Source organism: Gobio gobio (assembly GCF_949357685.1).
Source record: "Gobio gobio genome assembly, chromosome: 20".
Classification (NCBI taxonomy): domain Eukaryota; kingdom Metazoa; phylum Chordata; class Actinopteri; order Cypriniformes; family Gobionidae; genus Gobio; species Gobio gobio.
This window is the reverse complement of record NC_137113.1, coordinates 15587886-15615815: the sequence shown is the minus strand read 5'-3', so window position 1 is coordinate 15615815 and position 27930 is coordinate 15587886. Positions and strand designations below refer to the sequence as shown.

General features: G+C 38.2%; 2 protein-coding genes across 2 annotated transcripts in view; both read left to right on the top strand.

The window, feature by feature from the left end:
- The first annotated feature begins 31 nt into the window (after positions 1-31).
- On the top strand, positions 32-11884 carry narf (nuclear prelamin A recognition factor). The gene is made up of 12 exons (XM_079845965.1): positions 32-1099; positions 1561-1659; positions 1818-1883; positions 2051-2188; positions 2272-2404; positions 2699-2833; positions 4051-4169; positions 4909-5038; positions 5319-5391; positions 7030-7167; positions 8211-8368; positions 9719-11884. Exons 2-12 carry the CDS (start codon positions 1603-1605, stop codon positions 9967-9969), a joined length of 1398 nt encoding a protein of 465 aa, XP_079702091.1. The 5' UTR covers positions 32-1099; positions 1561-1602; the 3' UTR covers positions 9970-11884.
- nherf1a (NHERF family PDZ scaffold protein 1a) overlaps positions 11681-27930 on the top strand; it is a 33823-nt gene continuing 17573 nt past the window's right edge. Inside the window, exons 1-2 of the mRNA XM_079845981.1 lie at positions 11681-12689; positions 26101-26271. Coding sequence (XP_079702107.1) covers positions 12234-12689; positions 26101-26271 — 627 coding nt within the window. The 5' untranslated portion in view covers positions 11681-12233. The remainder of the gene's footprint in view (positions 12690-26100; positions 26272-27930) is intronic.

Below are 27930 nucleotides of genomic sequence, written 5' to 3'. Positions count from 1 at the left end.
TCTACATTATGACGCTTCCTTCCTGTACGAAGTCGTGTTCGTTAATAATCTGACTGAAACATATGTTTGAAAAGAATAACATATGTATGAAACGAGTAAGTTCGTTATTACTTGAATACTACACTAGAAGTACATAAAATGTCTGTAAATATAAACCGTTTTAGCAATGGATGCAATGTCCTCAATAAAATGACATATATGTTATAACTGTCCCGATATTCTCTTATATACGGTTAAATTGATTATTTGCAGGAAGGCGAGCATTGTTCAGGCATGTTGACACCGGTTGACACCAGTGTTGCTGATTCACGCATGCGTGTCGATCCACGTAAGGAGTCATTCTCGCGAATCGGTTCGTTCAAACAGTTCAGTTCGATTCTTTGAACCGTTTTAAAAAAGCAGAGGTTATTGTAATGGCGTAATTTTTTTACAGTCTATGGGCGTAACACGCCATCGCGGCCATGCTTTATACATTATTTCATTTTTTTATGTATTTGTTGCAGCCATGACTCGGCTCATAAAATAAAAAAAGTAATTTATAACGCATATAATTTGGATTTACATTAAACAATACTATATTCCTAATAATTGCGAATCCAGACATGGTTCTGGGAATATTTGTTAACCGGGATCATAGCGAGTCGAGAATGACCGCGGTTATGACCCGACACATCACGAGTCAAATGTTGTATCTATACGGTTATATAATCACGAATCGGACACGACATGTCCGAAAGAGAAGATTTGAGTGAGTTGGTGACTCGAGAACGGCACATCAATTCAACTGATTCATTTAAATGATCCGACTCAAAAGGACGATTCATTCACGAATCGGACACTGCTAAAGGACAATGGAGTCGGATTCATCAAAGCCAAGACGAGTCGAGATCCTTCTACCTCAAATGTGTCCCGTTCGGATTAGTCAGACTTGTGGAACGGCTGACTGGATGAACATCAGTGTTATATGACCGCAGTGCGCTGTTTTCTGATGACTAGCTCTTTCAAGTGTCGTTAGGAGAAGTTCTTGCTGTAACGTTAGTTCCACGGCTACGTCTCCTGGGTTCCCCCCGGAGCAATAAGGACTTCATGTTGTTTTTATGTGAGTCAGTTGGCCTTTTTGCATTTTATTTCAGTTTATGTTTTTTTTAGTACTCTGCAAGGTTAGGTAATGGGGGCAGGTGGTTGAGTAAATGTCACGGGTTATCTAGTGAAGTCCTCCGAGCTTTTGTCCTCTGTCATTTATTTATTACCCTATTACATGTTGAGAAAATGAATGTGATCCGACTGTTTAACCTGTGATTATGTACAAAAGCATGAAAGATCCTCAAAACAATAATTAGGTGAAACTGAATAGAACTCATCATGGGAACCTAAAATTATCACATTTCCCTTAAATTGGTGTCTGTGTATGAATGTTTGAGGTTAATAACAGGGCTTTATTGTGACTGTATTTTATTTCTAACCCATTCTTTATTTTAAATAAGTGTTTTTGGTGTCATATAACACCCAGAATGCTCTATAAATACAGAAAGCTTTCATTTTCAATCTTTCATTTCACAGGAATCATTTACGGCACTGAACATCTCAGAAACTCCTTATACAATGTCTGAAGTCAAAATTGGACGGAAAAAAGAAAAGTGTGCAAATTGCACAAAACAGGTAATATGTTGATTTAATACTGACGTATATCTTACCATACGTTTTCTTTTTTTGGTTTATGTCTGAATCAGATTCTGTTCTCATGCTTTATTTTAATGTCACCCATGTATTGCTTTGGCACTCATTAGTGTTCATTTTCCCTCTATTCCAACTTTTAGTGCAACAAGAAACAAAGTGATGAAAGTATAAACTCGCTGCAAGAGAAAGGTGTTGCCACTGGAGAGGTATTATTTCTCATTGTTCTTTTTATGTGTCAGACACAGACTGAGCTGTAATCTGATAAACTGCGGTTTGCATCTGTTGTTTTGTTTGTGTTTGATTTGGGGGAGGATGAATGAACAAACACTCATTTGTATTGGACGTGGATAATCTGATACACCGTTTTCCTCAGGTGAGAGAGTCTACCTCAGTTCAGCAGGTGTTGCTGAGCGCGTGTTTGTCCTGCGACGGCTGCGTATCGGAAGACGAAGGCCAGAGAATCTCTCAGCAGAATCTGGATGAGATCAACCATGTGCTTGCCCTTAATAAGGTACTTTAATCCTGACAAATTCAGACTTTGGAAGATGATCGTTGTGAACGTATCTCACATTGCTATTTTTGTGTTTTTTGCAGAAATGTGACACTTCGAAGCACAAAATTCTTGTGGTGTCTGTTTGTCCCCAGTCGTTGCCATTTTTTGCTGTTAAATTTCAGTTGGACGTTCCAGCAGCTGCGCAGAAACTCTGTGGATTCCTAAAGAGTGTGGGTACGTACGTCTGGACGCCACATTTGCCTTGAAAGACACTTTGCCTACCTCTTGTTTTTCTGCTTTTCATTGAATCAAGATGTTCACATAGCAAATATTTGCCACATGAAATCTGAATGTTAATAACCTTCATAAATATTTGTATTATTGGAACATTATCATTTTAGTACTATTTATTTATTTTATTTCAGCTTTATTTCCATTAACAAAATAATAACCCTGTTATTTAATATTGAGAGTTTAACATGAGTTATTTCATGCTGTTTTAAAGGCCTCTTTCATCTGTCTCCTCAGGGGTTCATTATGTCTTTGACACTACAGTAGCTGCAAGTTTTAGCATTTTGGAAAGCCAGAGAGAATTTGTTCAGCGTTACCGCCGTAAACATCACGATGCTAATTCCATGCCGATGTTCACTTCCTCATGTCCAGGTAAGACCATCCTGATAACCCCTTAAAGACACAGTATGTCATTTTCGCCGCTAGAGTTACAATAACAAAGGCGTAGCTTGATGACGCTGTAAAGGAGCGTGGAATGATGGGATTTGTCATCTTCACCCCCACTACCGATGGGAATCACAAATCATGTTCATGGATTAAGTCATGAAATAAAGTTTTATAACCGTTAAGCTTGATCACATGATTTTATTTCATCCTAATGAATTAGCCGTAAGTGACGTAATGTTTAATGCTAAATTACTACTCATACATGTCACTATTTGTCGAATTAAATGCTTGGTTAATGCAAGCGCAGTTTTATGTGTTCAAAACAATCATACTAAAAGTACATTTGAACGAACGTACCCACAGCATTTGCAAAAAGAATAACTTAAGTCATCCACCTCGGTTTGCATATAATTTTCTATTTAAATCAAGTTTAAAACTCTTTAAAAAGGTTACAACAACACAAATAAGCACTTCTATAGAGAGCTTTCACGAAAAAGATCACGTTTTCTGCTTCTCTTAACTCTTTGTCTGAACCTCAAGCTTTTATATGCATTTCTAACATTTTGTAAGATAAGAGCCAAATGTGGTGCAGTGGTGTGTAAATGTGGGCTGTGTGTGAATGGGTGGGACTGTTAGATAGCCATAGCATCCTGCAGCTGTGAGATAGATGAGTGCATGCCACGTCACACACCCTTCCTGCACTTTCACAACTTCCCTCCTCAATTTAGTTCAATGACCATTCCTTTGGAGCAACCCAGGGTTACATGTCTTTCTCAAACTAGCAGTGATGGGTATCAGCAGAGACCCGGCAGTGCAGTATTTTGTTGATATACACTATTCAAAAGTTTGGGGTCAATAAGAATTTTTGTAATTAAAAAAAAAAAAAAAAAAATTATCACTTTTATTCAGCAATGAGTTGGACGCATTAAATTGTGTGCGTGCGTGCGTGTGTGCGTGTGTGTGTGAGTGAAATCAAATTTTCTCTAAAACGTGTGTATTTATTACTTTCATTAGATTTATTTAAATTGGTTAATTTAAAAACATCTGTATCAGAATATCAATACTATATTGTCAGGTCAAATATAGATACTCGCATACACACACTCCTCAGAGCTAGTAGTCCTACTACTGCTACATTGTCACTAGCCGCTATGTGTATTAAATATGCGATTAAATTTGTGCTTTTGTTTGTTTGTGCTCAGGATGGATTCGCTATGCAGAGCGTGTTCTTGGTAGCCTGGTCACGCCACACATCTGCACCGCCAGATCACCTCAACAGATCATGGGCTCCTTGGTCAAAGACTTTTTTGCCAGACAACAGGTGAGAGGTGGGCATTTGTCCAGGGCTCCCTGGAAAACCTGGTAATATCCATTTTCCAGAATTTTCTATTTGTTACTGCCAGGCCTGGAGAAGTCAAGGAAATTAAATAATGGTAAAATAGACATGTATAATGTTTTAATCTACATTTTTTTACTTGTACACTTACCCTAATGACTAGTCCTATTCCAAAGATTTGTACAGAATTCTCTATGAAGTGATTTATTATTATTAAAGCATTATTAAGCATTATCCAGAACTCACTGCCTGTGAACCTTTGTGCTTACTGTATCAAGGCCATTACATACTCCTCAAGAACAGAGAAAGTTTTCGCTTCCAAGGCTGCAAGAACAAAATGACGTAATTTTGTTATTGCAGCCCTGGTTTGTGAGTACGCCACAGCTTGTTCTCGACCCATCATCTGAGCAGAACTTTTTTCTTGTGGGTGTCTGAGAACTATTGTGTGACTGGTCAGAAATTTCAAGTGGGCGAGGATAATGCAGAGTACCGGAAAAGGACTCCCCAGAACTTCGGCACCTGTTCTGCACTTGCTTTTCTCGTGAAGTATGGAATGTCCTGGAACTTTGTTCTTGCCATCTCGAGAAAACAGACAGATTTCTTTGTTCTTGTGGAGTATGTACCAAGCTTCACCTGTATCACATTTATGTAAAAATGGTCCATTTCTTATTAGTTGTGAGTGACTGAATGAGGCACTGTATCAGTTTTGTCTTATTTCTTGTAGAAACTGACCCCAGATCAGGTTTTCCATGTGGTGGTGGCTCCCTGCTATGATAAGAAGCTTGAAGCTGTGAGAGAAGAATTCTATAACAGCATCCTAGAGACCAGAGATGTCGATTGTGTGCTTACGTCAGGTACGACTGAGCTTCTTTTGTTACCTTTTCAGATTAATGTTTAACCAGGCAACCAGTTTAGACCAAATAATTCACTTTTTTTTTCTCTTAAAAATAAAAGTATTTCATACTGATCAAACTTTTGAATGGTATAAAAATCCCTGGGGCATCTTTCCTTCTTGGAAATGATCAGAAAGGCCTAATGCCTTGTTATTGTATAGAAGCAGGCTGTGCATGTTTCAGTAGAGGTTTTTTTTTGTGATCTTTGTACTCCTGACACTAAATTACTCTTTTGGTTTAGGAGAGATTATTCATTTGATGGAACAAAGCAAAGTTACTGTAGAGGAAGTGGACTCTGCTCCTTTGGATCATGTGTAAGTTAATTGAGCAGCATTAAACAATCACATAAGCCTTCACATTTAACCAATTAAAGGGGTGGTAAACCACAATTTCACTATTCTAACTTTAGCTAGCGTGTAATGTTGCTGCTTGAGCATAAACAACATCTGCAAAGTTACAACGTTCAAAGTTTAAAGCAAAGGGAGATATTTGCTTTTAAAGAAATCAGTTTCTAAGAACTACAGCAAACGGCCAGTAGGCGACTACAGACATTCCTCCCGGGTTGGTGACATCACCAGGCTCAATATTTACATAAACCCCTCCTCCGAGAATATTAAATAAGGGGGGTGAGGCCATTTTGTATCGCGGCGCTGTTTTGGTATAGTTAGGCTGGAGTGTTGTTGCCGCGATGCCAAGGAAACGCTGTTATTTTCATCCGGATTGCAGGTCTGGGGTACTTGCTCTGTTCAGCCTTCCTTGGGACGGGGGTGCGTTGCAGAGCGTTTAACATACAGCATGTTGCACGTGTGTATGAGACAGCGGGGAACAGGCGCGTGCGGGGCTCCCTGCAGCACATCTCACGGAGGAAAACATCCACCGTCTTCGCGATTTCAATGCCGGATTTGCACAACGTCAGCTGCGTGAAAAAAACACTGCCGGTGCGTGGATGCACGACGCGCGCGCTGCACATTTCACGGAGGACAACTTCCACAAACTTCGCGAGTTCAATACAGGATATGCACAACGGCTTGTCCTGAAAGCTGGATTTACAAACAGAAGCTGTTTACGGGCCACAACCTGTAAGTCTGATTTATATTTCATCGATGTGTTTTCCTGTAATAGGTTGTAGCAAGGAAGTAAACAGATGACAGCGCTGTTCTGCAAACCAGTCTGTTAAATGCTCATTCATACTTAACGTTATCCGACGAACACCTAACGTTACAAACACTAACGTTAAAATCTCAACAGCGAACCTGGCATTAGTGTAAATGATTCTTTGATTAGAGCTTTTATGTGTTGTTTATCTACAGGCATGCTAAACATGGTTCTGTGTGTGATTTGGCTAACTTACTAGTTAAAGCCAGTGCTTAGTGTTCGTTTTGGGTTAGTTCTTGCGACAGATATTTGGCTATAATCGTTCTAAAAATACAAAAGTAACAGTGCCATTCAGTAGCGATCACTATAGATCCGCAGTCTTTACTCTTGAGGACTGAACAGGTTCTGCTCGATTATCTTCACTCAAATGTTCTGGGTCTGATTCGGGCTCATATGGTTTTATTGACGCCGTTGTTTCTAATACTGACCAAAGCACAGCCTCCGCCCTCCGGTAAAGGTAAGGGGCGTGACGTTTCCGACAAACGTGCACTAGGCGGTTAGCGAATCACAACACACTGGGCCAGCTAACCAATCAGAGCCCATCGCGTAGTTTTGAGGGACTGGCTTCATACAACCCGGAAAGCATCAGACCGTTTTACAAGGAGGGACAGAGCAGTGTAGAATAAAGGTCAAATATATGAAAAATAAGGCAATTTTTTTTAAACGAAGCATGAACACATGTTACAGTGCACCCCACAAACACAGTCAAGCCTTCAAAAGAATGTGTTTTACCACCCCTTTAAAGCAGGTGAACTGCTAAAAAATATAAAGATAATAAAATGTGTGTTTTGTTTTAGATTTGGTGAGACAAGTGACCCAGGTGTGACCAGGCATGAAGGTCGTGGATCTGAAGGCTTCCTGGAGCACATTTTCAAACATGCAGCCAAAGAGCTGTTTGGCCTAGACGTCCAAGAGATTGTGTACAAGACACTCAAGTGAGAGATGGACCAGTCTGTTTTTGATGCTGTGATGCATGATCTATATTTTATAATCAGGCCTTGACATTAACGCCCGCCAAATGTGGGTAGATTTCAGCTGTGGCGGGTAAGGCAACCACTCCCACTAACCACTTTGGCGGGTTGAATATAATTTCAGCCTACACCAAAATGAAATGCAGAGACCGTCGTTTCACAAAATTGCAATTCTTTATCGATTAACTTGCAGTTAGTGAAGGTGGGATAGGCGGAATCACGCTGAATGAGACACAACTGAAGCGCTCTCTCGCGTGCGCTCTCTCTGTGTCGCACGCGCGATCAGTTCTCCTTGTGCCTGAATAGTAAAATACACGCAGATGTCAAAATGTCTATCGTGTGGAGTATCTCGCATGAACACAGTCGGTTATGGCTTAAGTGTACGAAAACAGGCGGGTAATAACTGGAAATGTGTCAGAATATTATGTCCATGCATTCAGCAGCCCAATTAAATACCTGTCTGTCATTAATGTTAATCAAACAACTACAGATGTTAATAAATGCATACATATTAAATAAACTTACTGTATCTGAAAAAAATTTTTTTTTAAATGTACTATTGTTTTTGTAATTTGCTTGTTTGTTCTTTTATATAGCCTAACTAAAATAACTTGTATCATATTACATTTCTCATTTTAGCCTATGCTCATATTGCCCACCCCTTGCCCACCTGCACATACCAGCTGATATGTAGTCTTGATTTGGTTGGTCACTCTGCATTTGAAAGTTTTAAAGGGTTTTAAATCGTCTAAATCAAGTAAAATGACTCAATCAAGTATTTTAAGCACGCCAAAGTCAACTTTAATCATATAAAATGTAATTTCTAAAAAGCAAAATTGTGGCCAGTGAAAATGCTGAGTGGCTATTAACGTTGGAAAACCACTAGCCGCAGTGGCTGGGGAGGAAAAAAGTTAATGTCAAGCCCTTTATAATTTATTATATATAGTTTATAATTATTTATTGTCATGGATAACAAGTGATCACAACTAATTGATTATTCCTGTTAGGAATCGAGACTTCCAGGAGGTGGCGCTAGAGCGTGATGGAGAGACTCTCCTGCAGTTTGCTGCAGTATATGGCTTCCGGAACATTCAGACTTTAGTGCACAGAATGAGGAAAGGCAAAGTGCCCTACCAGCTAGTAGAGGTGCTTTCCTGCCCTGGAGGTATGAAATATTTTTAAAAACAAATATTACATTAATTTTATTTTGGTTGTATATTACCCAACTTAATAGGCGCTGTCATTGATAAAATGTGGTTGAACATACTATTACTAGGGATGTGCGCCATGACTCATTTCATTAACATTTAAAAAGAAATTCTTTGAATGACTAGTCTAACAAATCCCCAGATCATAGTCAAAAAGTCTGTATATGAGTATCCATTTGAAATGGCCTACTTAATAAACTACTTAATAAATAAATAAATATATATATATATATATATATAAATAATGTGCTTACCTTGCGTTATGATGTTTGTACATTAAAGTTCAGTGTTCACGTAATCAGTGTTAGCTAATATTTATATATTTATTAAAATAAAACTAAATCAATAGGCAGTACAGGACCAATAAGTACTGGGTTTGAACACACTTCTTGTGTGTACATTTTTTTTTTAAATTAGCCCATGATTTACTCACCCTCAAGTCATCCTAGGTGCATATGACATTCTTCTTAAGAAAAATATCCATATTTAAAACTTTATGAAGTAAATTATCTAGCTTCCACCAGATCGGAAAAAAACGTAGCTGTGTGCAATGTCGTCAGATCTGGTGGAAGCTAGATAATTTACTTTATAAAGTTTTAAATATGGATATTTTTCTTACACAAAAGCAGTAAATAATGCGGAGCCGTGTGGAGCAGTTATATGATGGATAGAGGCATTTTGTGGACTTCAAAAACAGAGCAACAATCACTGCCATTATAAAGCTTGAAAGAGCCAGGACATTTTTAATAACTCTGATTTTATTCGTCTGAAAGAAGAATGTCATGTACAGGATGACTTGAGGGTGAGTAAATCATGGGCTAATTTTCATTTTTGGGTGAAATAACCCTATAAGCGTATTTTGTTTGTTAGACAGTAATTTGTAAAAATATAAAGCAAAACATAAGTGTAGAAAAAGATTTAAATAAATAAATTTCCAATGTTCATTAGCAGCAGCAATACCCTTTAATTTCTTGCACATCCTAGTCACGACTTTGCACGACTAGTCTTGTAGGGAATGTGAATGCCATTTTAAAATAATGAATGTAATTTTTCTTGTTTTGTACAATTTTAGTGGCTGAATATTACTTTTTGTGAGCAACAAATTGCCATTATGAGATATCAGATATATTATTAAATACATTTGTGATATCAAATATAAAAATGTACATTGCATTTATACCAACAATAATAGTTAAAAATAAAATATTAAAACATATTAGTATTATTCATTCTTTGTACATTGATAAATGTTTCATCTTTGAACATAAAACTACTGTTTCTTTCCTTTATCTCTCCTTCTTTTTCAGGCTGTTTAAGTGGGCGAGGACAAGCTGAGGGAGAGGCTGGTCGACCTGACCGACCTTTGGTCCAGCAAATGGAAGAGCATTACAGCAGCTTACCTGTCCAACTACCTGAAAGCAACACAGAGGTCCAGCGCCTCTACCAGGACTGGCTGGATGGCCACGACTCCCCATGTGCACAGCAATGCCTCCACACTCAGTACAAGAACCACACGCAGCCGCCCTCTCACATACTAAATCCTGACATTCAATGGTGATTGGAAGTCATCATTGCATTCCCACACACCTGGAACCAAGCTCTGCTTTACAAGCACCAATCAAGACTGACTGCTTGATGCTCTCTTGGGCTCACACGAACTGCACTGTTTCTGCAGTAAAAGAAAAGTTGAACAGAGGACCAAACAGGCTTCTTGTTCTATGCAGTGAATCGGACTGCTTTACTAACCATTAGATTTGCATTCGTTTTCTAGAGTATTTACTCACAATGCACCTAAATGATGTCATGCATGGCTGCGCAAACAGCAGTCACAGATGTGTAACAGTGTTATTAAAAGGGCAATAGCAATAACTAACACAAGGCAAAAAAAACCCAGACTATTATTAAAACAGATTACTGGACCCTGTTCATATTCACTGCAGAAAAGATCGAAGGTGGTTTGTGTATGGCTATCGCTAAGGTCCGGCTGTAGAAAGCGCAAACTAATACATATTGGTGCTATGAATTAATTAAAGAAAAACAACCATCAATTAAAGCTTCATTACTTTGATTGCTATAGAAATGCATGGACTAATTTTGACAAACCTAGGATTGATTATGTAATTTTGCTTGGATGCATTAAGAAATGAATTGTTAGACTCAGGCGCACATAATCCACACCTGTTGATTTCTGCAAAAGTCCTACATGTCCGGTGATCCTCACTTCATTAAATTTTGACCATTTTGTTTATGCTTTTAGCTACAGCACACATGCATCTATTTGAGTTGTCCACTGATTCTATCTGTGTCTGGTCATAACTCATTTATGTGTTTGTAGATGTCTTAGATTTACCTGATCACAACTCTTTCTGTATTAATTGGTTAAGAATGTGTTGAGATTACTGGTTTTCCTTTTGGTGCAGTTTTGTAAAGAGACAGTAGAAGGCAGAATACATCACTGTATGGCCGGAACTAGCAGATGTGGTTTCACTGTGGCCAGTATGTATCCGCTGCTGCAATAACCTGTTTGAGTCACAGCTGTGAGTTCTGTCACAATATTTCTATATTTTACCATATTTACCACTTTATGTGCCACACTTCAGTCGTTTGAGTGATAAGGTGGGTTTCTTCTTGATATAATTGACACGAGGACTAGTATGATGCTAAAGTAATTGTCAGTAGATAATTATTGGGGATTCATCAAATCCCTTACATGGATAAATCTTGCCTTGTTGCCCAAACATGCATGTCTTGCTTGACCAATTCTGAGCCACTAACCAGAATAGTAAATTCAGACATGGAAAGCCAAACACAGCAGCGAAATGGTAGTATTAACTTTTATTTTTAAGTCTTGCTATTCTCATAAGCACATGCTACAGAGTTTTTCTTTGAACTTTTTGTGTGTTTAGGCTTGCCATTTAAAAGAATGAATCACATTTGTGATTAAACAGTAACAATATTTAGGGTGTGATTCTCATAACTTCGCTCAAGCATGTCGACAGGCAGATAACCTGAAACGGAATCAGCAAGTTTTTATCTTTTTTTATTACACAGCCTATAATGGAAGAAAGCAAAAGATTGCCAAAGTAACAATATATGATTATAGTGTGAAAAAATGTGTAAAAGTGTTTCTTAATTATTTGAATTACTTTGTAGGACAGTCTACACAACAGAGGTGTATTAGGGAAGTGTATGGCAAAAGGTTACCGTTTTATTCGGTCTCGAAATGCAGAAGCATGCCATGGAATTCCAGCTATTTTCCATGTCCTTTTACATTCCTGAATTCATCACAGAACTAATTGGGAGAAACGTTTTATGTATGCTATAGAGAAACTGTTTAGGACTTCGAACACATCACAAAAAAATGTGTTTATCATAACAAGTGTCCATATTTCATGTAACAACACTGGAACAATTCAGGTCTTTTAATAAAATAGCACAAACTGGTTTGAAATGATACAAACAAAATTGAAATGATAAAAAAGGTGCCACTTCACTTGCCTATCCATAATATGTATATTTTGCTTGCATATGGTATTTAAAACTAAGCTACAGAACTCGCGCAATGACGTTCTTGTGATTGACAGGTGAAAGTTCCAATCAGCGAGAGTTACAGACAGAGGCGGGCTCGTGAAGCGCTGACAGGCTACACTTCAAAGAAAACTGCGATTTGACTAATACAGTGTTGCAACACAGTGAAGACGCGGAGTGGGCGGCGCGCAGTTTTTCCTCTTCACGTAACTATTTTTCGTTGTTGCCTCCTCCTTACAGTTTAGCCGTAGCCTACTGCTGGTTTTGTGTATCTGTAAGTCTTATAGTTTCAAAATGTCCAGCGACCTCAGGCCAAAGTTGTGCGTCTTAGAAAAAGGGGACAACGGCTACGGTTTTCATCTACACGGCGAAAAGAATAAACCCGGTCAGTACATCCGGCATGTAGAGCCCGACTCTCCTGCCGCCGCCGCGGGTTTGATGGCCGGGGACAAACTAGCGTTCGTGAACGGGGAGAACGTGGAGGACGAGAAGCATCAACAGGTGGTGTCCCGTATACGAGGCATCGCTGACAAGCTGGAGCTCGTCGTTTTGGATGCGGAGACAGCAGAACTGCTGCAGAAGCACAATTTGAAGTGCCAGAAAGAGTATGCGACTGGTGGGATACCGATACCGAGAAGTGCTGCATCGGACCATGAAGATGAGTTGAAGAACGGGACACCAAGGGAATCCACCCCCGTCCCGGCGACAAACGGGGACATACGCATGGATAGACTGAGCGTGAGCTCCAAGGTGAGTTAAATGTATCATAAGGAAATTTCCATAACATAAAATGTTATTTTGGAAAAGTTAAGCACGTGCGTGAAGTTTGACAGATGTCCCAGTACACTTGATAGTGTGTAGCCTATATATTTGATTTATTAATTCGCTCAAGTGGTAAAATGCTCTAAAATATTTTAATTGCAATAGCTTTGCTTTAATCCACAGTTTCATAATTTTAGTTACACTATTTTGTCTCTAGCTGGTGAGAGACACCATAAACACAGGTTTTTACTTTAAACACAATCACAATTACATTTTTTAATTCAGAATTTGAAAACATATTCCTCATAGAATAGGCATTTTTAAGTCATTTTTGTATACATTGCATTGTGTATTGTACGCAGACATTAAGTTCTAATATTCTATTGATATTATATTCCCAGCAGAGCATAAGAGGACATGCTGTCCAGAGAAAGGCTAATTTGCTTTTAGAAATTGAACTTTCTATTGTGGATGCTTCTGAAATGTTGGAGGACATTTACATGTTTTAAATCAGATATTCATTGTGTTACGTCACTTGTCTTTCTGGTTTTCACATTGCTTCCAGTCTGACCTGTCATACATGATGACACTCAGACATGTTTTCCAGCTTTTTGAGATAAATATAATTTGCTGATTCAACCAAATTCTGACCCATCTTCAGCTGATAAAGGCATGATTGACACTCATAGCTATAATCATGCATAGTAAATTAGCAGTAACATGTTACCTTTTAGGCTGGATTGTTAATTGCCATTAAATTAACTGAGGTTTCTGACAAAAGCTTTGTCTAGCAGGAAGGAGTGGACAGTGTGACAAAAATTTCATGGATTTATCATATGTCATAATTGGGTTCTCTGATCATTAACCACTGTTGAAATGTTGAGATCATGTTGAGTGTATAGGTAATTTGCATAGCTCTAAAGTGATACAACATAGGCTATTTATGTAACGCAGTACAAGGTCTGCAAGTGATTTATACCAATTGTGCAATAAGAATATAAAAAGCTTTATCTTCATTCCAATGGGCAACATTTGATTCTCTTTCATGAGACGTAAATGTTATCTTGCGTTTAAAGGGATACAATTCTGCCTTCTTTTACTTCCCTCGTGTTGTTCCAAACCTATATGACTTTCTTTTATGGAACATAAAAAAAAGATCATTTGAACTTAATCTTGGGAAATCTAACAACTTTGGAACCTTCCATTGTATGGACAAAAGAACACTGAGACATTTCTCAAATATCTTCTTTTAGGTTTTAGGAACAACATGAGGGGGAGTAAATGATGACAGAATTAACATTTTTGGGTAGGGTGGCCAGATTTCTCAATGGAATCCGGTCTGGACGGGCATCCTCACCCCACGGCACACACATATCTACACATTACAATAACATTAGCTAGAGTATTGGCCAAAAGTGATGTCTGGCCTGGGAAAATGGACGTCTTTCCCCTTTATTAAAACATTTTAATTTAGAATTTTGTGAACATATAGTTGTGTTTAGAGTGTAAAATGAATGTATACACTCAATTGTTACATTTGTAATAACACACAAAGGAAACAACAAATTATGTTGTACCAACAAAAACAAAAAAAGCACGGCACGTGCAAGACTTGTTGAGTACTGTGTATTTTCTTCTTCCCAATATATTTTGATCTTGTAGGTTTTTTTTTAAAAGCAAATACTGAGAAATATCCTCTCTGGACATCACTTTTGGCCACTACTGTATATAAGAAATTGACATAGTCTTATGAAAACGAAAAGCAGAGTCAAGATTCATTAACAAGAACACAGGCTCCATAGATGTAGATGAGTAGGCATAAAACAAACTCCACATCCAGAGATAAGATGCCAGTGTTGAGTGACTTGCTGGTTGATTACTGACGTACAGCAGGGGTGAATGATATCGGAGTAAAGAGGTTAGGGGAACGTTAGAACAACGCTAGAATAACATTAGGGGAATATTAAAGTACCGTTTGAATAACGTTCTACAAACCAACATCCTAACGTTCTGTTTCCGTTAAGAAAACTTTCCTGGTTTCCACAAAACAAACCTTAAAAAAGAACTTTCTAGGAACTAAAAATTGTTTACAAGCTGTTTTATTGATGTACTTTCGCGATTGAAACACTGATTAAACAATTACGTGAGACATGATACATTTCAGTAAGTTGTACTGTTTCTCTTTATAGATACCTTCTGATGTTAATTTATGTGTTTTTTTTTGTGTGTGTGCTATATAACCAGTAGTATCTTCATATCCGAATGTATCTCTATCACTGACATTGACTTCGGGTCCTGCCTTCACTAACTGCAAGTTGATCGATAGGGAATTGTGATTGAATAGTTATTTTGTTCTACAAAATATACTAAAGCATTACTGGCTACCTTTGATTAGGCTATTCTCGTGTGACAGAAGATTACTACTCTCTCTATCACTCAGCAATAAAGGTCACCCTATTTTTGAGCGGAGTATCCCTTTAAGATGATATCCTGATTATCCTCTTATCCACATTAAGTTAGTGTCCATTCAACAAAAACTGTAAAGTCAGTCAAAGTCATTAGAGGTATTTCAGTGATTTCTCCTTTTTTTTAGTGAGTTTCAATGGAGCTCTATCAGTTAGTCGGTAAATAAAACCGTGTGCCAAATATATTTCATGGTTTTCTTGAGTTGTAATTGTTCGGGTTGAGGACAAAAGCCAGCAGGGTAAGCTGACCCCAATAAAGTTTCAATCCCTTGCCTTGGAGATCCTTGAGCAGTGAAGGGGGTTATTGTGGAAATGTACTCTTTGTTTGGGTGCAGGCGTAAGATTAGAGAGAAAGGAGCCCACAAAGTAGGATTGAGATCCTTTTATCCTATATAACAGATTCTGATGTGTCTTCAGGCTCGAAGAAGTTACTGAAGATCTCTATTACTATTAGAGGTTTATTCAAATCTAGATATTAAAAGTTGTTGCGTCACTTGTCCAGCATCCTTTATGATAAGGACATGAATGATTGCTCAAATAATGTGGATTTTTTAGAGAATATCATAGACATTTGGAAGTGGCACAACAATCACCTAGCATAGCAACCACCCGGAATATCCTAGCAACTGTCGAGTGTAACGGAGGCCAGCTAGTAAGAGCTGTGCAGGTAAACCTCACTCCCTTGATTTCAAGAGGCACTCTTGTGACTGACACAAGAGGCTCTTTAGTGGTCTTTAGCGTCCTTGTTAGCATGCCAGTTTCAATCCCGCCTAAACATTTTGATAATTTATTGAGAATGTTTTCTGTGTTTTCGCTGCAGAGATTTAGTTGACGATGCTGATTTGTCATCTCCGCAGAAGTGGATGCCTATCTGCACGTTTCATATGGATTACATAATCTGAGAATATTTAAAAGTAGACATTTCAAGCTTTCTATATATGTATATGTCATGTCTGTGAGGCAAGTATACGCTGAGTTTCGGTTCATTTTTGTGACGCTTAAGTTCACTGAGACGGCAGAAAGCGCATCCTGATATTTGTTCATTATTTTACAAAAGCACAAAGTTTTGTAGTCATTGGGAATTTACACAAATAAAAGTAGACCCTTTACTAGGGCTGTACAAATAATCGGAACCGAAATTCAGAACCTCTAACCAACGTATTTTTCCCATGTCGGTTATTTCGGTATTACGTGCCCTGTCAGTATTACGCCCTGTCAGTCACATCAAGTGCATTTTGCAGGCACACAGAGAGATGCAGGAGCAGTTATCTGTGTTTATAGATGCCCAGAATCACTATAGTAACTGCATGTTTTACACATTTTATACAGGTCAGTTAATCGCCGTTCTTATAACCTACGCGCTGCCACACACACAGACTATTGTTCGCGCAAGCCCCGAAGCCAGATCGCTTTCACTTGCGTCCTCATAAAGTTTGTCAAGTAAACGCGTTTAAAGGCTTGCCAGTTTTTAAAGCGATTGTGCACTATTCAAAAACGATACAGAAAACGTATCCGTTCAGTGCTCATGAGCTTTTTTCTGTGACACAGAGAGCCGAGCTGTGTCGCGTCTCTGACAACGCGCGCGCGCCCTGAAGGCAGATCTCTTTCACCTGCGTCCTCACAAAGGTTTGTCATTTGTATGTGTTTTAAGGCCTGCCATTTTGAACAGTGAAGTGATTTTAGACCATCAGACGTGTATTATGTTGAACTAATGCCTGATATATTGTGACACATGAACACTCAGACAGTAGCTCGCACATCATGTGAAGTGCAGCGCAGAAACGCAGTGTCAGCGTGTGCCCTGTGACTAAAGTAAAGTCACTAAAGTAGCTCAGAAACTCAATCATTATAGGCATGTTTTTAATACTTTTGAAGTAAGTACAAACCACAGCTTCATAATGAATAGAGACTATGAGTAATTCACACACACAATCACTCTCATTAATGCATTCAAATAAATGTAACAGCCTACTGTGTTAATTTATCTGTAGCCTATCTGATGCACAACAAGAAAAAATCTGCCCCATACACAATAACTGCTGAAAGTGAAGCGTTTCCTTCAAGTATTTTAAATCACAAAGAAATGCACTTTTTCATTAGAAAAAAAATTCCACCTTTAATAGTAGAAAATATTTACATTAAAAACCTTATCAGGAACTTACTCAAAAACCTTATGAGGGCAAAAAATGAAAAAACTAAATAATCGTTCATTAATTGTAATCGAGGTAAAATGTTAAATTAATCAAGGTTTTTATTTTTGGTCAAATCGTTACTGCCCTTTCCTTTACAGTGCATTACTTTTATCTGTATGTCCAAAAATGCAAGTGTTCGCAAGAGCGGCTGTATGTCATGAAGTAAGCACGCTCGGATTAGTAAATTGATATTACTTACATGTTTCAAGTGATAAGCCATATCGATGAATGATATTCAAATGTTTAATTTCTTGCCGTTAATGATCTGTTCATCACAGCCTGCGTGATTTTGCCACTTTCTTCTGTTTTTTTTTCTGCGACTAACTGACTAAAAAATGTTTAGTCGACCAAGCTTCTTCTAGTCGACTAACGGACGGTCAGTCGACTATTAAGAGGGCAGCCCTACTAGCAATACTTCAACCAACTACAACATCCTATCATCGTGGCAGTGAGTGAGTTTTTGCACAGGCAAGCACAACTTACATTTTCTTTAGAAAATCTAAATCTAGTTATTAGTCACTTCGTTATAAGTTAGTGATACTATAGAACAGGGTTTTTCCTGTATAGAGAATTACGAGGCGGACGCCTCCGTCAAATTTCGTGCCGCCTCTGGCTATCGAGAAAACTCAGACAGGCAGTCACATGATCAGATTATATATCCGTGTCACATGATCCTTCAGTAATCATTCTCATATTATGATTTGCTGGTACAAAGTCATCTAAAGCCATTTCATAGCTAAATGTGAGGGACAGAAGAATATTTACAGGGATGCGCATTTTGTTTGCGGTTGTTTGCCGAGGCAAGCAGGATTTTACCACCTCCACTTCATTTTGAGCCAGCAAAAACCCTGTAGAAGGCATGCTAATTAAGTTTTTGAAAGTGCCGGCACAGCAAAAGCAAACTTCAAATGTGCAGTTTTAATGCTTGCTAGGCTTTTACATCATGGCAGGCCAATGTTTATCAGTCCTTTTTCTGATGTGGCATGAGCCAGAAATAACTTTAATCGTCATAACCCTGAGAAGTCCTCCACTCAATAACAGTTATTTAGAGTCTCTGGAACAATACGGATTGTAATCACATCTCTTTCCAGCAATTATCAAAGTGTATTTGAAGCCCTCAGTCAACCATGAATGGCCCTTCTGTTGTGTCGTTTTCCCCCTCGCCCTCCTGCGTCCCATCCTTCCTGTCTGTGATCATTCAGAAGTAAAATGCCGCTGGAGGGAACATCCCTGGATCGGCTGTCAGTTTAACCCGGACTAAGCTTTTATCTTGATGGCAGTGCTCTGCGGGATGCTGTTTACTTACTGAGATGAGTTCAGAGCAGATTACACACAGACAGCTTGCTTGCATTGTGTTTGGTGATAAATGATGGAGGAGAAGCAGAATAGACTATTTATTAAAATTAGATCAATGTCTGAGTCTGGAATATTTCCTGACATTCCAAACATCTGAATCATTCTCTGATAGATAGCAGGTGCGTTTGGGAGAAAAGAAAGGGTGTGTTGCTTTGGGACAATCTTCAATAGTTTTCTTTGATTCTATTCATTATAAGTAATATGTCATGTGGATATATCAATCAGTACATTGTGTGCTTGTCATTGTTGTTTTAGATCTGTGTTTTTGCAGTAAAGGAACTATGCTGTTCATTCAGTGCTTTATTTGTTATTCTTTTTAAATGGACGATGAAAAGTTGGAAGTGACCTACTTCCTAACTTCACGTATATATTAAAACTGACATTGTTTTACTAATTCATTTACAAAACTATAATGTTACAGACTGGTGTTGTAATTATTGTTAGCTTGTAATTATTACACAAAATGTATTATAAAATGATTATTCAAAATCAATGTGTAAATTTGTGGTACAGACATGAATGTTGTCTGAAATTCTACAGATTATTGAGGAGAGGTGTCCTATTAATTTTCTAAACAATCTCTTGCGATTTTTGGCTGGTAGTCGAAAGAATGGACAGAAAATCTCATAAACTTTTACACTTCCAATTTACATAAACCCCTAAGGGACCATATATGGACCATACTTTCATAGGGTTTTTTAAAACTTGAGTAAGAAAGCAACCCACCTAGCAACCCACCATCGCAACTCCATAGGAACATGCTAAAAAACCTTCCAAATACCTTAGCAACTGCATAACAATGCCTTGGGAACCACTCATAGCACTCAAGTGTCATTGAAGCACAATTCACATTTTATTGAGAAAAAAAAAAAGAATGCCAGCTTTGACAACAATCCATTTCAGCGGACACAATACAGCGTCTTGGGGTGTGTTTGTCAGCCACACACTCTCGAGATGTTCACCACTTTCAAAAGTCAACTCTCAGGCTGAATGCGTAATTCTGTGAGATGGGGAGGGTTGTTAACACATTTAAATAAACCACTTCCTTGGTTACAAGGTCGCTGTTTTCCTGCTGTGGTCTGTTGCATTTTGAGATGACACGAGCAGTTGTACCAATCGTATCAGTCCTCACCTCACTGCTCTTGGTACCTGTCCTTGCATTTTGCTGTCGGTTGGCAGTTTTCAAATCTCTATAGGTTAATTATTGGCTGTCAGGTTTTGCAAGTGCATGTCTTGGATCCAAAGCCTCCGGCCTGTAAATATATTTATGGCACCTTTGCCAGCTCTGCTCATCTTCACATTCATGCAATCAATCTTGCGTCATACTATTAAAAACATGCTTCTAAATTGCTTTTGCTTAACCAATATGCCAGTATACCACATGACGTAATTGGAGGGGTTTAAATAAAACTTGTTAACTTGGAAGTTTTGGTTAGGCATAATTATTGTTTTCAATCATCAGTTCATGTTTCACCAACCCTGTCCCAGTCCTTCAAGAGTTGAGAAAACCAAGGACAAGATTATGAGTTACTAAAGTGAGCTATAAAGTCATTAACCTTTGTATTATTGAACTGGAGTATCTTTATAGGGTTGGTGGAGGATTTACTGAGGCCTGCCGTGAGCTGGAGATAGGTTGGGTGAGGGCCTTTCCACGCTCTGCTTGTGATAAACAGGTTTACTTGCTGGAATGCAACAGCTCCCAAAAATTAAATTATGTCATTCTTTACTTATTCTCATGTTGTTCCAAACTTTTCTCTCTTCTGTTGAGACCGTTTTCTTTTAAGTCACATGGTCTAGTGTTATTTTGAGGGTGAGTAAATGTCAACAGAATGTTAATTTGTTTGGGGAAAGCCAGAAATGTGAAAGCATATGCAAACTTTTAATAAATGCTGTATTATGTATGCTGTTCGGTTGTGGTGTGAGTTTGTCCCCATTGTGGTGACAGAAGGTTGGGGAAATATCATGATGAGTTTGCATACTGTGATGCAAGTCATAATAATCTGATGTTATGATGGATAGTGACTTAAATTTAAGTGTGTTCCTCACACAAACCTGTCAGGTATTAGGCTATTTAGAAAATAATGCATATAATACTTAAACGATCCTTTTATGCAACTTTGCATCCTTTTTCAAGCTTGAAATTTCAGGCCTCATTCTTTATAAATGGCTGGAAAAAAGCGAGCATTGCAATTTTTCAAAATCACTGTGAATTTAGTTAAATAGTTCTTGCTGATTTAAATCTCCCCATATGCGAGCATTCAAGAAGAGATCTTTCTAAAAGTTATGGCTATATTTTAAATTCAACCCTGTAATCTGCGCTTGATCTCTTTGCCAATAGTCACTTTGAAGGCCACAGGTGCTACAAGTTCATGTTATGTCACACAGTCTTCATCTCGGGAGGATTGGCAGTGAATGAAGGTCTTTGTCAGACACTATAGTTTTAAAATGACTCTCCCCCACATCTACTGTGGACACGGGGAATGATTTCCTCTGCTGACTTCAGTTTCCTATATTGAATAACCCAAAGGCCAATGGAGGCCTAGAGGGAGATTATATTGTAATGAGATTTTCTTTCAGATATGTAATTACATAAATGAACTGTACACTTTTATGCATAAACACCAAGTTGATGTGTTTTTGAGATCACATGATATCATCACAAACTGCAACATGATATGTCATGGTTATTGTTCCATTATAAGCTCTAATGCTTCAATATAAAGAATAGGCTTATTTCCTCTCATGACATTTCAGTTTTGTTGAGGATGTCCTGCTCCCCTCAGAAAATTGGTTACAGAGAAGATCCTCTCAAATTAAATTCCTGCTCTTATGAGATCTATATTAAGCCCATATCAAGTTCCTTCCAAGTTCCCAAATGCTATTTTTTTTTATCTAATCTTGGGTGGGATAAACACAGTAGTTTGTACATTTGTGGAATAACCATTCTGTACCAAACATACAAGTGATGAACAAGCTATTGGGTGAATATCACAAAAGACATGCCCTCGACACATTTTACCACATACACACACACCAATGAGAAATTATATTTTGCCTATGAAGGCAATTGCACCATTAAAGGAACTCTCCACTTTTTTTTTGAAAATAGGCTCATTTTACAAGTCCCCTAGAGTTAAATAGTTGAGTTTTACCGTTTTTGAATCCATTCAGCCGATTTTTGTTTTAGCATAGCTTAGCGTACATCATTGATTCTGATCAGTCCATTAGCATCTCATTTAAAAAATGACCAAAGACACTTTCAATATTTTTCCTATTTAAAACTTCTACAGTCACATCGTGTGCTAAGACCAACTGAAAATGAAAAGTTGTGATTTTCTACACCTATATGGCTAGGAACTACTTTCTCATTCCTGCGTAATAGTCGCGGATCTTCGCGGCCGTACCATGGCTGCAGCAGCACAATGATATTACGCAGCGCCTGAAAGTAGCCCCCAGCTAGGTAACTTTCAATGTGACCGGCACTAAGTTTGTGTAGTTGCAGAGAAATTTTCAGGCTTGCAGCCGACAAATTGTGTTGTGGATTTACCTGTGTGATTTGCCATGGTTCTGTGTGTTGTAAAGGGCTGTGAAAGTAAGTCGAAGGTGTATACTACCACCATGTTTCACAGAATACCAACGAATCATTGCGCCGCTGCAGCCATGGTACAGCCGCGAAGATCCGCGACTACACAGGAATGAGAAAGTAGTTCCTAGCCATATAGGTGTAGAAAATCGCAATTTTTCATTTTCAGTTGGTCTTAGCACACAATGTAACTGTAGAAGAGTCAAGTTTTAAATAGGAAAAATATTGAAAGTGTCTGTGGTAATTTTTTGAATGAGATGCTAATGGACTGATCAGAATCAATGATGTATGCTAAGCTATGCTAAAAGTGCTACCGCCAGATACAAAGATCGGCTGAATGGATTCAAAAACGGTAAAACTCAATTATTTAACTCTAGGGGACTTGTAAAATGAGCCTATTGTCAAAAAAAGTGGAGTGTTCCTTTAAGAGTTTTTTATTAACAAAAAAAAAAAACTAAAAAATCAGCTTCCCTAAAGTAAAATATAAAAGGAAATGTATGTAGAATATTTTTTGCATTACTATAATGATAATTGGGGGAGTTAAATGGACAAAAAAGGCCACAATGCAAAAGAAAATTGTAATAGTTCTTAACATAGGCTTCATTCATTCTTCTTTCTATTTTTAGGTAAAATATGACCCAGGCGTGTTCTCTGTGGGTTTTGTGACATTCATCTCATCACGTCATTGATCACATGTATAATATTCCTCATTTGAGTGTCCTTCCCTTCTCATGGTTTTGATAAGATTTCTTTCATAACATCAGAGTGCAGTGTTCCAGGGATCTTATCAAAGCGGATGATGTCATCTTTGCATCTTTGAATGTGTGGGCCCTTGCCAAACCCTTCTCAAAGATAGCAGTCCACACCCAAGTCCTTTCCCACACTCCCACAATTCTCCCCTTGCTCACTTTTGACACAACCAAACAGTGATGTGACAGAGCCATCAGCTAGCCCAGTGCTTTCGTATCTTTTGCTTTTCATACAGTGATAAAGCAGCAAGCATGATTTTCATATCATGCTATATCATCTCATCTCAGTTCATAATTTCCACTCCATATTTGCCTTGGGCAGAAGAGTTTTCAGAGGTCGCATACATGTAATTAAGTAATGAAGACAAAAAGAATCAATAGAGTGAGTGCAGCAACCTATGGCTTTATCAGACAGCTTTGTACATCTTATCACAGGGTGTTGGTGTATCTTTTAGAACATCATGCTAAGTGATCCTATGTTTACTTGTGTGCGTAATATCACAGGCATTTAAAAAAAACATCATGGCAGTCATACATATTTTACAAAAGACCCACCCAGAGAGCAAATAACATTGTATAATGATTCCTGACTGTTTAATGTTCATGTCCAGTCCTCTCAGGACATTGTGATCCTTCTGTCAAACACAGTCAGATGTGGCTACAGCACTTTGGCCGAAAAGTTACAGTTTTGCAGGGTGAAATAAGATCTAAACTGAGTCTCTCGCCAGTTTGGTCATTGCTTAAAGCCAACTCTTACAAGTTAACTCGTCATGCATGTTTGTGCTACAAAATTAATAATAGGTTGTTGAGTAAAAGCATGCTGCTACTTTTCTAAGCTATCAGACTTGGATGATAAAACCAAGTGAACATATCCTATAGATTTGAGTCATGTCTAGGGACCAGAATATCATTGGGCTTGTAAACAACAACCAACCAAAACAGCATAGAAACCACCTAGTAACACTGCATAGCATTTTAGGGATACTCTATAGTGCGTAGTAAGTCTTTTAGCTGGTGCTTTTATCCAAAGTGACTTACAGTGCAGTACATTTATTACAGGGACAATCCCTCCGGGACATCCTGGGGTTAAGTGCTTTGATCAAGGGCACAATTGGCAATAGCTCATGGCTCTGATTACCAGCCCTGTGCTTTAACCACTACACCACACAAACCGTCGTCCACAAACCATCCATAAACAGAAGTCTTCAGTCACAGCCTTGTGTTCATCAGGCAGGATTAAACTCTTAGTGTAACATATGGCCTCTGCTGGTTAAGCCTATCTAATCAGAGCTCAGATAGGTCTTCCATTTGCATAGTCACCTGTTAGAAGAGTTCTTTCTTTCATTAGTAGCTACATTCAGGCACGTTTTCTTTGGGGATAGTAACGAAGATACCTTTGCTATTGTCAGAACTGTCTGTGACCTGTGGTTAGCCCCCAGCTTGAACAGGTATTGATAATTGTATCAAGCACATTCAGTGACCCTAGTGCTGCTAACCCCTTCACTCCGCACTGCTATCCAGTTTCCCAGAAAAGCAGCCCTCCCGGGAAGTATGTAGCATTTACACTGCAGCTTTGTACTGCTGCCTTTGGTATTATCAGTGTTAGTGTATCATGAGCACCCAGGACACACTTTCCCTAAGAGCTGAATTGGTTTGCAGGTGGTCTTTGTCAGTGATTCTCAACCTGAAGAACATATACCCTATGTATACTTGTAAGGATTTGGAGTTGTCTTTTTTAAACCTATAAAACAGATTAATATAAAGATTAAAATAACTAATAATCATGTTTAATCTCATGATTTGTATCAGTGCATTTACACATTTAGTTTTTTTAATTACATATTGTATTATAAAGTAATAATAAAATATGAATTACTATTATTAGTGTTTGTTTTTGTGTATAATTTAGTATTTTTATTTAATTATATAGAATTATATTTTCAATAAGTAAATAATTAATATATCATTATTATTATTTTAATTCAGCATTATTTATGGTGCTTTGGGGATGGATACGACAAAACATGTACCTATATCTATAACTATATAATTAATAATAATAACAATTACAGCAACTGTAGCATCAGTGTTTGTTATTATTATAAGTGTTGATGAAGGGGTACTTTAGCATTATTGATGGGACTCTGGGGGGGGGGGGGGGGGGGGTACATTAGACAGAACATTAAACTGTATCAACTTCTCAACAACTATATTATATAATAATTTTCATTTTATATTTAAAAAAAAAAAATGGTAATAACATTTCAGAACAAACTTCATTCCAAATTTGTTTTCATACTTTGCTGGCTCCGGTGTCTTTCCTTTGACCCGTCTGTAGATCAATATGTGCATGTGAACAGCATGTAGATGTTTGATTGCCTCATTTGTTTGTATAATTTCAGCCATATATCACAGACTGGTTTGCTAAAGAGGGAAGTGCGTAGATTGACTGGTCAGTTTCATTACTTCTACTTTCAGTGCTTCATCTTGGGATGTTGACGTACTGAGTGCTCTTTGAAATGGTATACGATTTATTCTCTCTTTTAAACTATTTGTATATTATTTCATTTTCTGTGGTTTTATTTCGAAAGTGTTGCTCAGAGTATTGAGGAAGCGTGAATGTTTCAGGAAGTAGGTGACTTGTTTGTTCAGTTATTGTGTATTGATTAGGGTGGGTGGCTTTGCTTTGAATGTTCTTCGGAACGTTATGATTTTATTTTTTCCATTTGTGAAGTGAAAGAATATCCTGGCGTGTGGTGAAAGTGTGATTGATTTGAAACATATTTCAGAAAGGGTTTTTTGGAAATGTGGTTGCAGTGGAGTGAATCGGGATTGTTGCTGACTTTGGCTATGTACAACATTCGTAGCTATCGTTTACATTTGAAAGATGTGAAAAATGATCTTATCATGATTGACAAGAATCTTGATATGTGATATGTAACTAATATCATTAAATATTTTCTTTATACGTTTTGCTTTGTGTGTTTGTGTGACATTATACTGTATCAGAATAACAGCTTTTTCATGGTTTCTTGTCTTGTTTTCTCTTTGTAGGATTCAAAGAATGAGCTGCGTCCACGTCTCTGTCACATGAAGAAGGGTGCCACCGGATATGGCTTTAACCTGCACACAGAGAAGACGAAACCTGGCCAGTTCATCAGGGCGGTGGATGAGGACTCCCCTGCAGAGAAATCTGGACTTCGGCCTCAAGATAAAATAGTGCAGGTATAATTTAATCAGCAATTTAAACAACTGTGTGTGTGTCCTTCAAGAATGTGTAGTAATCAAGTAATACAACTTTTGTGTTCAGATAGTGCATCTCTCTCGTGCGCTGATACTTGTATTAAATTGAAGTGACAATAAAGACATTTCTAATGTTACAAAATTAATTTAAAATAAATGATATGTAAAATAATCCAATAATCAAATAAATCAGAATCCTGAAAAAAATGTATCATGGTTTCAACAAAAATATTAACCAGCACAACTGGTTTCAACATTGATAATAATAAGATTAGAATACTGAAGACTGGAGTAATGGATGCTAAAAGTTCAGCTGTGCCATCACCGGAATAAATTACATTTTTAAATATATTAAAATAGAAAACAATTATTTTAAATTGTACAAATATTTTACAATATTACTACCGGTGTGAGCAAAAGAGGCATATTTCAAAAACATTTTAAAGGTCCCATGGCATGAAATTTTCATTTTGAGGTTTTTCAACATTAATATGAGTTCCCCTAGCCTGAATATTGTCCCCAAGTGGATAGAAATGTTGATCTGTGTAAACCCGAGTTCTGGCTGTCTTTCTCTGCCTTTGAGAAAATGACAGGCCAGACTAGCCAATCCTGAAGTCTCCTGGTTTGACGTCCAAGCAGGAACGGTTACCTCCCTTTCCTCCACCCAGAGAATCTGGCACGCCCATGCAAGCGCTCGAGAGATCATTGCTTGTGAACGAGTGAACGCTGGCAGTTTCTCAGTGTTTGGATGTACAAATGAAAACAGAAGTCTTTTTTCAGTTCCTTCTGATCTGTGATCAGTGATTTCTTATGTGTAGCTAATTATTTATTATTCGTGCACACACTGCGGCTTCTCTCTCTCCCGACAGAACGGCGTTTTCGTGTTTTCTATCTTGTGAGTCAGTGTTTTTGTACGTCCTCGTCGCGTCTATCTGTTCTAAAATGTGCATACAGTCGTTTCTGCTCAACATCAGCAGAGTCACATCTTTAGAGATAAACCTCATGCACGCCGAAGCTCGGGCTGCACTGACAGGTCGGCCTTCAACATCACCGACCCCCAGTACTGCATCTGGCCCACAGCGGAGGCGCCTTACGTGGCGTGAGATTAAGCAGAAGGGGGGTAAGCGTGAGCATATCCGGGCTAGGCAGCTTTCCCCACAATAAACTGTATTACATTCGATTAATGCTGTTGTGTCTTTGTTTGCGCTGTGTACTCAATGCGCGTCACTGACGCTTTTCATATGATAGGAACATATCTAAAAATAATGCTATTATCAACACTTACTCGTAACTCGTTCATCTCGACAGCTGTAATGGTACATTGCATGTGTTACAAAGTTGGTAATAATGATGAAGACGGACTCGGTGTGACTGGGACTCGTGTTTATTCAGAACTCTCAGATACAAACACAATAAACTCGCACTGACTGACAGCGCTCTCATAACTCAGTAGTTACTATAAATAACTTTGTTAGCAATCGCTGAGCTCCGTCTCTGGTACATTAGTGATGTCCGGTTCGCGAACGATCTTTCTTTTGAACCGGTTCTTTTTAGTGAACCGAATCAGTTCACCAAATCAGACTGAATCGTTCTAAACGGTTCACGTCTCCAGTCAACGCTGATCCATAATTTACTAAAGTT

What these genes read in the sequence shown, in the direction of transcription:
- narf (XM_079845965.1), top strand. Translation starts at nt 1,603, where the DNA reads ATGTCTGAAGTCAAAATTGGACGGAAAAAAGAAAAGTGTGCAAATTGC. An exon ending in ATGTGCTTGCCCTTAATAAG is followed by an intron (nt 2,189 to 2,271) that starts GTACTTTAATCC and finishes TGTTTTTTGCAG; the next exon opens with AAATGTGACACTTCGAAGCA. An exon ending in TCTGCTCCTTTGGATCATGT is followed by an intron (nt 5,392 to 7,029) that starts GTAAGTTAATTG and finishes GTTTTGTTTTAG; the next exon opens with ATTTGGTGAGACAAGTGACC.